Here is a 12,725-nt window from a genome sequence, read left to right as displayed (position 1 = left end):
AGGTGTGGAGTGCGAGGTAAAATCCAAAAACTGACTCAGCGCAACATGCCACAAGCAGTCTGCCACATAAGCAAAATGAATAAGTCATCAGTTTACTTGTGAAGGGCAGGTATACAAAAACAGTTCATTCAGTGACTTTGTGTGTTAATAAATGACACTATGTTTTGACTTTTGTTTGTTCCACATCTATTACTAAACAGAACACATACCAGGGGCACTGTGTCTTTGTCAAAGTTTTATTAAAAAACATTTCCTAAAACCTTTTGAAACAAACCTTGGTGTGTTTCAATAAAGCTGTGCCTACAAGAATCTTCTAATGTTTAACACATCAAACTATTTCAGATTTTTGGATATGCCATCCTAACCTGTTGACTGTGCTTATTTTGATGTTCCGTTACATTAACACATTGTGTGGGAGTTTCACTTGTGACTTGTGATGCAAAATGACTGAAAGGCACTGTTTTGCTTGGGTTGTTTTATTAACATGCAGTAAAATGCCAGCCTCATGAGGTCTCTGAGGACAGATCGTTTGTGGTAGAACATTAAATCCTTGTCCCACATGTCAACTTAACACGATGGGTTGTATAAAGCTCTGTGGTTCCTAACGGCATATTACATCAATCATAGCCAGATCTGTCCTCTTAGGAAGTTACTACAGAGCATGGCATCATAATATATACAAATAAATAAGGCAGAACGCCCACTCGGAGTTCTCAGTAGTTTCAATTTCAGTTAAACAATGCTGACGGGGAAAAAAAAAAGATAATAAACTGTGACAAATATGGTCCACTTCAGATGTAGATGTTAGTCACTCGTTTTCTTTTTGAATTGACTATACACTTCACTGAAGAGCATGATTAAGTGCACACAGAATCAACACAGGCCCAGACAGACAGAGACATTTATTTTCTGTGGAAATCCAGAATTTCACAATAACTTCCTGTGACTGAGTCGTTGGACTTAAGAACAAATCCAATGAAGAAATCCCCACGAGTGTGCAACTAAACAACTTTTCATGTAATACAAATAAGGACTTGACTGAAGCCATAATGTTACTTTGATCATGAAAATGGTTGTGCAGATCTCGCTGCTTTCGCGTGACCTTGAATTTTAAAAACTCCAGGCCCAAAATAGCCCCAAGCAGAGCAGATGTTCATACATAAATATGTGTGCGGTGATGTCAAAGACTGGGTCATATGTTTCCTTCCTTTTCTGGAATATGTAATTTAGACTTCTTTTCCATAATTAATTACTTTGTAGATTACTCCAACTCATCTGGATAGTGGGATATATACTGTATTGTATTTACATTGTCTCTTAAGGTCACGAGTTGATAGACACATGTTATGACCAAATCTCTGTGCTTATTTTGCTGATTCAGCATGAGAAAGTAAGCCACTTTTGTGTTCCTATTTTTTTTTTACACACAAGATGTCCAAATAATATTACAGTAAATATTGGTGATAATATTCTAATATTCTATCTGAATAAATAATTTCCTTTAATTTATTCAGAAATATAAATATATTAGCCCTGTTAATATATATAATATATATCCTCTTTGGGTTAGAAAGTAGATGGGGCGGATTGATCACATGACCAACTTTATTGTCCCAAACCCCAGAATCATTTGGGAATATCAGTGTTGTCCTTGAGGAGTTTTTGCCGTCTGCCTTGAGGAATTATTCCTGGACTGGAGCCTTTCTCACTGTCGCTCACATGACCCTCGATGCCCCGAGAAGATGCTCATGACCTGTTTGTCACACTGTTCTGCTTTCCCATCAGACACAGGATATGTGTGTCAACAGGGGAGGACTTCATGCTGAGACATGCTGAATATTGCAAAACCAAACAGATGTTCAGATGTTGTGGTTGCACTGTTATACACATGTCATCAGCCTGTAAAAATAGATACAGTTTATTTCTGTTCATAATGAGTATATGTAGTTATGGTTAGTTTCATACCAACCTTAATTAAGATTGTACATCACCTCAGACATTTATTGTGACCGCAGTGAAATGAGGCCTCATCCACTCCCAGAGTCAGATAATCATGCCTTTACATTACATCACACCAGCACTTGGTCTAAAGTACTTCTCCAAGAACTGATCTATAAACTGCTACTTTACTGTAAGCATAAATACGCTGCACGGGCTTGCACTCATGAAGATGAAACCAGGGGTTGCTACGCATCACGATTTGTGATGTCAGCACATGAGACGAGCTTTAATGAGCCCTGTATATAGGAGAATCACACCACTTTCAGGTTATCTTTGCATTATATCAAAGTGGAGCTTAACCCTGATCAATGTTAAGTAGTCCTTCATCTTAATTAATAAAATGCTCTATTACTTAAACACCACAGCAGGGTCTTTTGAGTAATGATGGCAGCTGCAATCAATAGAGAGCCACTCATGTTGGTGTTGGATGATTTAAAGTGCTGAGCATTTACAGTTGCCTTTTGTAGTGCTTACTAAGTACAGATTGCAATTAATAAAGCAGTTTATGGTGCACAGAGAGCCGGAGGGAGCCAGGGTTAATTTCATTATGTGCACACAAAGGTCCTCATCTAAACCAATAATGCCTTAAGACAACATGTAGGTATGGTGATTATATCAGTTTAGATTTTTAACAAGCTCCTTAATCTTCAGAGGCTGAGCATAGATGTATGATACATTCCTACCTGGTTCTGCTTTTGGTCTTGGCTAGGACTCCTAACCTCAGTCTGCAGCTCTGCAGAAAGTAACACAGTCAACCTTTTGAGTGTGTAAGCACTTATAAACTCAGACTGAACACAAGTCCAGCTCTGTTTTTAATTTACATTGCTAAGTAAAACCCAGGCGTTGTGGGAAAAATAACTGCTGATTTTAAATGGATTTCCTCTCACAGTCACTACAGTCGCAACTGACTCAGGCCACTTACAGGGTCCTCTAATTACAAAATAGAGTACCCACTCATTCAGTCTTAATGACACATATCACTAGTGGAAATCTCATAAAACTTGGAAAGAAAAACATTTGGACGGCACCCAAAAAAAGGCTGTGGATCCAGTGAGGTCATAACTGTGGTGAACAGAGAGTCATTTGTGGGTTGGGTTTTTGTCAGACTGTGACTAGCAGTGATTCAGAGATGTGTGTTTAATGATTCAGAGGTGAGTTGTGAGGACTACACCTCCCCTCATGGTCTGTTTTCCACAAACTTTGAAAGCTATAGTGACCAAAATTCCTATCATCTGCATTGCTAGTACTGTACACTACTACTGACACTACTACTGAATTAAGTATTATACCATTTTTCCATTGTTGCTTATTACCCTCACTGCTGACTTGACTGGCTCTAATAGCTGTACTGGTTTGCGGGTTGTGCATGCCAGTCAAATGATACTGTGTATTGCAATCGGAGAGGCACAGATGACATCATATTCACATCATTGAGCAATGTGTAAGGGATGGGATAAACATGCAGTCCCATAGGAAGTTATTGTGCCCAGGAAGTTTTTCCCCCAGTTACCCTGTGCTATTTATGTGGACTCAATATTGTCCTGCCTGAGGCCCTGTCTTTTATTTCTATTTAATCACATAATAACTAATTTTCCCCCAGTAGTTGTTAGCTGACTATATAATTAAATTCCTTCATTTACAATCCACTAATTTCAAAGCACAGTGTGCCGGCTGAGAGATGGCTCTATCTGCACAGGCTTTTGACGGCAGCAGATGAGAGGTCTGCACAGATGCCAAGTGTCTCCAGTCTAAAGAGGAGAGTCCTCCCTCTTACCTAGCACAGGCAGGCACAAGGCTACCGCTGAGCTGGCACCAGAACGAAGCCCTCCAACAGCTGCTTCATAATGTGCAACCATTAATTACATTCTGATGCCTCAAGTCTTGCCTGTGCGGCTGAGCAGAGAGCCCTCACCTTCCTGAGTGTGGAGCAATTATGTAAGAATGTGTTGAACAATGTTAACCAGACACAACACTGTGTGTATTTAATAACGACTCTCTCATGCACCTTTACATATTCAGGCCCTAGGTCCCCTTTAGGAGATGAATTAATATTTTGTGAGTTGAATTGAGTCTTTGAGTGGCTGGTTGCATTGTGTTATTCAGCTAATTGACTTTCTTTTACTCTGTCTACAACAAGGAAGTGCATTGTACTTGCAAGGAACAGAGAACATTAAAAGATTTCAGTTCCTTAAGACCCTTCTGAGTTTTATATTTGCATACCATTATGAACAGTGCCTCACTTCAGTAGCGTCACATTTTGTGGATCCCAGAGAAATCAGTTTCTGACAAAATGAATAAACATCTAGGGCAAATCTGCAAAGTTCAAGGGCTTAATGGCTTCAGATCTGTTTGGCTTGCTCTCAATTTATTTCCCTTTTCTGTTATCAACTTTAAGGTCTATGCACAGCTTATCCTGCACTGGCTCTAACTTTTCCAGGAAAACAAACATATTTTGTCACTCTCATTCAAGCTCCCACTAGAACTAAATGGCAGTGGTTTGCATAAGTGCTGATGATACACTAGTACAGAGAAGCATATACTGTACTTCACCCAAGAGACTGTGGGACACAGTTGACAAATGTCTGTTCCAGCTATAAGAAGTAATGCATGAACTGACCCATAGAGTTAGACTTTGTTATGTCAGTACTGTCAGACCCTGGAAACACTAGTCCATGCAAATGTGCTTATTGACCAGGGCACCTGTGAAGTTCTCACTTTACCCTGTAACTCAAGGCCCTGTGGGACTACAGTAGTCCAGTCAAGGCAAAATTAATTCAAATGAGTTTCTTTAGAAAAATATTTTATAGTAGACCGAAGAATACTTTTGATTAATTTGCCAATTGATCCCAAGCTTTGTGTGTCAGGCTGGCCTGAAATTTTAAGAGCCAGGAATAGGAAATAGTGTTTGTATATTTCACGTTTCTTCTCTGAATTGAACTATGAATGGTAAGACAGAGGCTTTTGTTGGCTAATGGTAAAATGAGAGGCAGAAAATCCTGGCTCAAAGACACTCAGATCCCACAGGTATAGCAGCACAAACAGGTAGGTATCAGACTCTAATCCAATCCTTTCCACCCTAATGGTTCTTTTTCATGGATGTTATGAAAGGGATTAAATAGTGATGGAAAAGGTGGCGCTTGGGCCAGTAAGGTATTGAACATATTTCTTAAAAGATACATAAACTGTTTAGAAAAGTCTATAAGAATATACAGATTCCAATAGGGAGTTGGGGATGGCTTGTATTTAGCCATGCATTATGCAGCAGGCCCTTTATAACCCCATCTTAAATCAATATGAAGTAACATTTTGATTGAAGTTCAGCTTAGCTGAATATTGTTATCTTCTTTCTTCTCACAGACCATTGGATTAACTACCTGGGGAAAAACAGGCAGCTATTTTGTATGCTGCATTACCTGAAAGCTGTTCTGTCTCAGGTAAGTAAATACAAAGGGCTCAGTGTTTGACATCTGACCAGGGGAGGCATCACTCCCTGTTTGTCCTTCCTTAAGATGTATTCTCCAAAGTGAACGATCTGACAGTTGGCAGATACGTCCACTTCCCACCAACATCACCAGCCCTCTCCAAAGCTGTGGCATAGCATGTGTCCAGGACACAATGCAACACAATGCCAACAAACAGACCAGGCACAGCGGTGTTGGATGACTTGTCTTTGTATGGTGTGAAAGGCTGATGCTGCAGTTTCACAGCACAATGACAGAAGGCGGAGACCAAGAACCTAAAGGTAGAGCTGAAAGTGTGGGTGTACATCTGCCTGTTTGTGCCTCCATGCAAGGCTGGATTACTATATGTCAGCAGAGAGGGCAACAGGGCCCCAGAAGACCAGAGACTGCAAAAACTCCAGCCCTAGTGGGTGGCATCTGATTTGCACTATAATTTAATTGATCATTTAGTTTGGGATATGTTAAAGCTAAAGTTCAACTCTACCTTACAGGATGGGATAAAAGGAGAAGGAGGTGCAATATTATTTAAAAATGGAAATAAAAACAATCTTGCCATAGTGTTAGTGCACTGTTCGTATAAAAAGTAAAATGTGACAGAATAAGATGGGTCAGGAGTGAAAAACAGACCTAGGGAAAGTTCAAGCTATGACTCCTCTCTCACATCTTCTGGTCGATTATGGTGAGCAATCAAATTCAAAATTCATTAATCAACATACAAAAAACAACCGTCATGCAGGGAATACTTGTTTTTTGAGGACCTTGCCTTCTGGGGCCCTCGGTGACTTGACTGCTTTGCCCAGTGGGTACTCCACATGTGTTTATGTGTTTCATCTAGTTATAAAACATCAAATCTGGAGCCAGGCTATAATCCATGAAAAAACGGTTCACACTAAAGAATGACAAACGGGGTCTGTTTTAATTAAAGACATTTTGACATGTCAATTTGGGGATAGCACATGTGTAAATAATAAAATTTGTTATGACTGAATTCGATGTCGCTTCTTAAGTTTCAGGGTCCTGCTGTTGTGCACACTGGCTCGCTGTTACACTGCCCTGGTTTAAGACAGCTTTATGCCAACTCGATGTATATTCATATATCTTTTGTGAAGAAGGGTTATGGGGGGGGTGGGTGGGGGGCAGCATATCGATTTTGCCCTGTGGCCCCCTGCAGGTTAATCCGGCCCTGCCCCCATGGTTGTCCATACTGCTGAGAGGCGTCTTTCTTTTGAACAATAAGCATCCATAGCCACACAAAAGGAAACAACAACATAACCACAGGAAAACAATGTGCGTCGACAATAATACAGCAGACCACACCACAAAGCAAGAAAGAAAAACAACTTTTTAGAGTGGTGATGAAATATAGCCTATATATATATATTTTTTTAACAAATAAAAATACAAATTTGTTATGTCTGTGAGTCAATTAAATCATCTCCCAGACGTATTTATTGAGTACCTGCCTACCCTACCCCCTGGGCTCCTGCCCTCCTCACAGCCATCCGCCGTTGCCAAGGTTTCCGTGTACGCGCTGCCTGCGCGAGCGGAGCCGCGCGATTGTCATACAGTATTGGCAGACATGGCGGCGGACCTACAACCCGAGTGGATTTCTTGTCTCCCTTCTTCCTGGAGTTACGGGGTTACTCGGGATGGACGCGTCTTCTTCGTAAAGTAAATATCCCTCTCAGAGACAACGGCTCAAGTATCTCTGTCTCTGTTACGAACAAAGTCGCCGTGTAGAGTAATGAATGCGTCTCCTTTTCTCAACAGCGAAGAAGCCAAGAGTACAACCTGGCTGCATCCAGTGAGCGGCGAGGCGGTAATAACCGGACACAGGAAAACTCCAGGTGAGGTGTCAGTCACTGAACGGCTGTCAAGTTTCTCCTCCGTCTTTAACGGCTCGTGTCCGCCGTCATGTGCTGGTTGTTGGCACCCACACAATCCCGACGCCGATACTTCCCACGGTGTGTGTGGTGGTGGTGAGAGAGGCTGTGACATCCATGCCGTGTTTTCTTAATGCATGAGTGGGCTTTTGGCGCTCGTGCTGTGAAAAGTGAGCCCTCTCGTGCCCACCTCTGCCCCGGCTCGTGAGCCCCCTCCTCATGTTGGTCGGTCAGTCAAGTGGACGCGGGCTAACGACTCTCTACTGACCAAAGACACAACGTGTTAATGAATTTTGGGGGACGTTTAGTGTCACTTTGAATCAACTATAGCGGCTCGTGTTGACCGTGTCGCCTACCTGTGCAGTTGATGTGAGCCAGCTCGCTCACCGCTGGTCTCCCAAGTTGACAGGTAGGCTAGATACAGCAACAGCTGCCATTGACTGGGGAGCTAGGAAAGGTCAGCTGTAAATCTACAAAATGAGCTTGGTCTCACCCACCCAAACAGCAGACACCCCTGTGTAAAATCACCTTATTTCGTGTATGTGTCTGTGTGTGTGACGTTACCATGCGACTACACACACAGCAGCAGCAGCAGCAGCAGCAGCAGCCACCTCACAAGACCTGAGTCTCTGCAGAGCATTCCCACGACCACAGTGTAGGCTACCCTCTGCATCTCAATCGGACTGCAACTACCACAGTTCTGCTTATTGATTAATCTGCAGAATATTTTCTCGATGACTGATTTGTTTTTGATTCATAACATTTCAAGAAATATTGTGCGTGGAAAGCCCGTTACAATTTCAAGCGGAAGAGGTGAAACAATGACTGACTGGCAAGGATTTCAGCAGCAAACATTTTTATGCTTTTCAAATTTCAAGCAAAGATGCTAAATTTTCTTTAGTTAAATCTTCTCAATTGTAAGGATTTCTTGTTTTTATTTGTCAAGTAGCAGTCAGTCGAATGGTTCTGGGTTTGGACTGCTGCTCAAACAAAACAAGCAATCTGAAGACCTCACGCTGAGCTTTTGGAAAGTGTGATGTGTATCTTTGCAGACATTTTATAGACCAAACAACCACCTCACTGGGAAAATGGTTGATAGATTAAGTGATTATTAAAATAATGGTCAGTTGCAGTGGAATCGATAAATCGCTTAAATTTTCCAAGCCACCATCCTCAACCCATAAGTCTGCTGCTGCTATTATTCTATTATATCCTCTGCCGTTATATTAAAAAAACAGCAAATAATTGAGAGTTTTGTGCTGAAATCATATCAATAGTTGCCAAATAATGTCCTTTTGATCAACTAATTGCTTGGCTCTGCATCTCAGTGTGTGAGCTGACAGCTGAGAAGGTTAATGTAACACACACACATCTGTTTGTTCCACCAGTTTGTATTCACTTGTTTTTGTCCACCCCCTGCTCTTTCACAGACCTACCCACTGGATGGGAAGAAGGATATACTTTCGAGGGGGCGCGGTGCTTTATCAAGTGAGTTAAACTCCCTCCCTCCCTTCACAAGACACACTCATTACAACCTCAGAACCCACGCACACAACATCTAAACATGCAACACGTCACCATGAGGCCTGAACTATAACCAGGAATTTATCTATTTCCTTCTCAGTCACCTCAAATTGAAGAAATGCTCTTTCAAATGCCTGCTACAACTGAGAACATGATCTGTTTTAGAGGGAAATACTACATGGCTATAAACTTGGAACCTTTACTCCCTATTTCTGTGCTGTAGAAGCCTATTGCAAAAGTTAATGATTACACAGGGACATTGTGCAAATATGAGACGGACATGCAAAGTGTGGTTGCTGTCTTCTTGCGAGCTGTTTTTATTTATTCAGACTTATCTCGCTCAAAGCTGAGCCTACTTGGGGAGTTGAGCCAAAGAATAATGCGTCCTCTTTCTGTGACAGTTATCCTCACTGTTAGGGTTTATATGGTCTGCTCACAGTTTACAATGACACTTGTCATTAAGTAGATGCTGGAAAATATTTCCGAGGTACATGCCAATGTACGGCATTACAGGATTTTTAAAGAGACTTCTTAGTTAAAATCTTCTTCCATTGATTTTTCTTTGAACATCATATCCACAGCCTGATCCTTTGTTGTGCTATATACTGTATGTGGGCAGGAGCAAATGTGATATAAATCCTCCATGTCCACCAAATGACTTTGGTTTGTTCAGTGTGTGCCCCCCCTGTGTTTGAAAACCAGGATCTACATGAATTACATTAGTAGTTGGCTATGTTACACAGTCTTTGAACTACACTATATTTCTCATTTTCCTCTCTCTCCTGCTTGGCAGCTTGATGCATGCGACTAATCAAAAGACATCACAAGCACTGTCATTCAGTTAGCACTGATTCATCATGTGTCCTCACTCAGAATGTTTTAAATCCAAGGATATGAGCTGAAGTATTTCTTTATTTTGCATGTCTTAATGAAATACTCCACTCACACAGCCGGTATTATAGCTTGCAAATGGATTTCTGTGAGAAAAATACCAGAATGCCTATGTATGATTGAAGTCATTGCAATACACAGGCTATGAATTTAGGATATTATGTCTTATTATACTCACTGAATCTGCTCTCCTTCTTTGACTTCCTCATGAATTTGAGCAGCTTCATGTGGCAGGTTGCCAGACGGGTCCGACTGAAAGGCAGTAATTTTATATTCTGGTGTTTTATCAGAGCCTCTCAGTGCGAGGCAGACTTGTGGATGACATTGGTTCATCCCCGTGATTCTGGTGGTTAAAGTACCGTAGTCATATTGTCCCCAGCAAGGTGAGAAGACTGTATTTGTGCAAGTGGAAAAACCACTGGCGTAATGCATTATTGGCATCTTAATGAGTTTAAAGTTTTAAGACATGTAAATTCTGTTGTTGTGTCCTTAGAAGCTGTGGATTAATTAACAGCTTTGTTTTATTCTAAAGCCGGCTGCTCTTTCTTCGACAAATTAGAGCTCACTGTGCTGTGTGCAAGATAAACCTGGTGCAGACACACTTTAACTGAGGATTGTGGAATGTGCTTCGATCAAAGAGATATAGACAAGCTGTTATTTCTTTTACCATGAATGGTAAATTTATAAGTGATAAACAATGTAATCTGCCTTTTATTTATTAGCTGACACATACAGCTGAATATAACGTAATATTGTGTGATTAAAATCTGCCTCAGTCTTCTTAATAGCAGTAAGGAGCTTATTGATTACCTGGCAAACTGAATTGGACAATTTAAAGCAGCCATGTATTAGCTGATGCACCACTCACTGCTCAGCAAAGAGGACCTTCTGTTTCATCTGTTTGTCTGCAAAGATGCAGGTTAGCTGCACATGAATCTTTCAGTCACCTGTAAGTGACAGTCCCAATAAACCGTCCAGCTGTGGTGTGCTGTAGAGTGCAGCTATGCAAGTAAAAAAAAAAAAAAAAACTCCAGCATATCCCATTTGTTTGAAAACGAAAAAAGAGAATTTCTATTTCACGTTGTCAGTTTAAAAAATGTTACATATAGTAAACTCTTGTTGTGTGCCTACAGAAAATCCTAGCATATGGTGCACTCACTGCACTGCCTGCTCATTGCGTTCTGTTTTAATGAAAGCTGGCACAGATGGTAGAGGATGACATGTAGATAATAAACCTAAATGTGACCAATGCGCTGCCTTGTGTGGACTGTTTTTAGTAAGACACATTTTCCCAGCTTGTTGCCTGGAACTGGCCCAGGAGGTTTCCTTTTGTTGTTTTTACTTAGCAGGAGCATTTGGAATTCAAGTCATGCGGCCACAACTGTGAGTGTCATAAAACTGGCTGCATGCAGTGATAAACAAGCATGGTCAATTAAAAGGCCCAAGATTGGTTTGACAGTCGCTAGCGACGTCTCTTAGAGCACTGCACATGGCCTTTGTGAAACCATGCCTGTTAATATCGTTGCGACTCATTGTTTTGACGTAGAGATTCGTTGACAGGTTTATGTGATAACTGCCTTGGATGGTGCTTGGAAAATTTTGAGGCTTTATGTGAGGCTGCCTCTGAAAAAGCCTGTGAAAACTGTCCAAAGCCATTAGCCTGGTGACAGCTAGATAGGTCTGTGTCTTGTATTTTTCAGTAGGCTATCATTACATTACATTACCAATCCTTTATTCTGAAGTATTGCAAGTTTAGGGTATAGTTTTGCCTTTCTAATCCAAATAAACAAACTGAAACCAACCCCCCCCAAAAAAACCAACAAAAAACCAACACTCTCCTCCTGTTTTCAGACTGCATCATTGATTCATTTCTGTGACTCAAGTCTTTTTGGAGCCTGCAAAAGGATCTGGCCCATTCACATGCTGGCTGCGTGGCTTCGCTGTTGCCATCGGGTTACACAGTGTGAGCATCAGCGAGCAGATTGTGCTGACGTAGGCTGTCCTCTGATGATATGTGTTGGGGAGGATGGAGTGCAGGTTGCTGGTGTCATTGCGTTGACATCACATGATTTGAAAGCAGCATACGATTTGATTGAGTGACATTAATTGATGCAGTCATTGTTTACTGCCCTCCTCTGACTGAGCAGTCTCTCTTGAGTTTCTGGGCTGAGTGCAGGTGGCCCGATGCCAGCGGACCTTTTTTTATTTTGGGGAGCGATGTGTCAACTGCCCAGTACTTGCTTCCCCGCTAACAAAGAGTGAGGTCATGTGGAGGTGTAAATCTGCAAGCTGTTAGCTTGTCATTTTAATTCACAAGCAAACATGTATCAATCTGAAGTGACTCTTATTTTCATTTTTGCCAGGACAGTTGTCGACAGTTAAAGGTGCTACAGTAAAAAACTTAAATGATGATGATTTCAAAAATATATAAATGATGCCTCTTTTCAACCTGACTGCTTTTTATTTTTTTCTTCAGAACAAATACCAATCACTGTATCCCTCCTCTTCTCTGCTGTGGCTCATTGAGCGGAAGTGAGGGACAGGTCAATAACACCCACAACATTAGAATACATTTAAGTTTTTGAGCCAGTGGCTTTTGACTCTGCGGTCGCAACTGCTGAACTTGGTGATAAATCAGAGAACACTGAGCCGCATCCAGCTACTGTGTTGTTTTGGTTCTTGAAGAGTTGGAACAATAATCCCCACATCAGAGTAATGGACACTTTCTATTTTCGATTAATCTGTCCGTTACTTTGTACCCCGGGCTGAGAGCTAGGAGGAGTTGGGAGATTTATCTCCTATTGAACTGCACTTCTGTGAAAGGATCCGCTCTAGAGTGAGGCTTTCTGATGCTGATGATAATATGCAGTTTTTTAAAGAACACCTATGCCTCATAGGCTCTATGCAGCTTGTTACATGCCAAGCCAAGCCATTGGTTGTTTCATCTCCATGACATTTCCTCTGT

At 41.3% G+C, this 12,725-nt stretch overlaps 1 protein-coding gene across 3 annotated transcripts in view; it reads left to right on the top strand.

Moving 5' to 3' along the window:
* The first annotated feature begins 6,993 nt into the window (after window positions 1–6,993).
* The window catches only part of LOC310986941 (pleckstrin homology domain-containing family A member 5-like), an 85,628-nt gene continuing 79,896 nt past the window's right edge, over window positions 6,994–12,725 (top strand). For 2 of the 3 annotated variants that reach the window (XR_014595434.1, XM_083973061.1), the window contains exons 1-3: window positions 7,019–7,133; window positions 7,233–7,309; window positions 8,776–8,833. Coding sequence is in view for 2 of the 3 variants with exons in the window: in XM_083973061.1 (XP_083829187.1) it covers window positions 7,042–7,133; window positions 7,233–7,309; window positions 8,776–8,833 (227 nt within the window). In the remaining variant the exon portion in view is untranslated. Of the gene's footprint in view, window positions 7,134–7,232; window positions 7,310–8,775; window positions 8,834–12,725 lie in introns of all 3 variants that reach the window. The other variant, XM_083973064.1, reaches the window with a different exon arrangement.

This window comes from Trachurus trachurus (assembly GCF_905171665.1).
Source record: "Trachurus trachurus genome assembly, chromosome: 6".
NCBI lineage: Eukaryota > Metazoa > Chordata > Actinopteri > Carangiformes > Carangidae > Trachurus > Trachurus trachurus.
The sequence above is the reverse complement of the archived record's forward strand: the minus strand, read 5'-3'. Positions and strand labels throughout refer to the sequence as shown.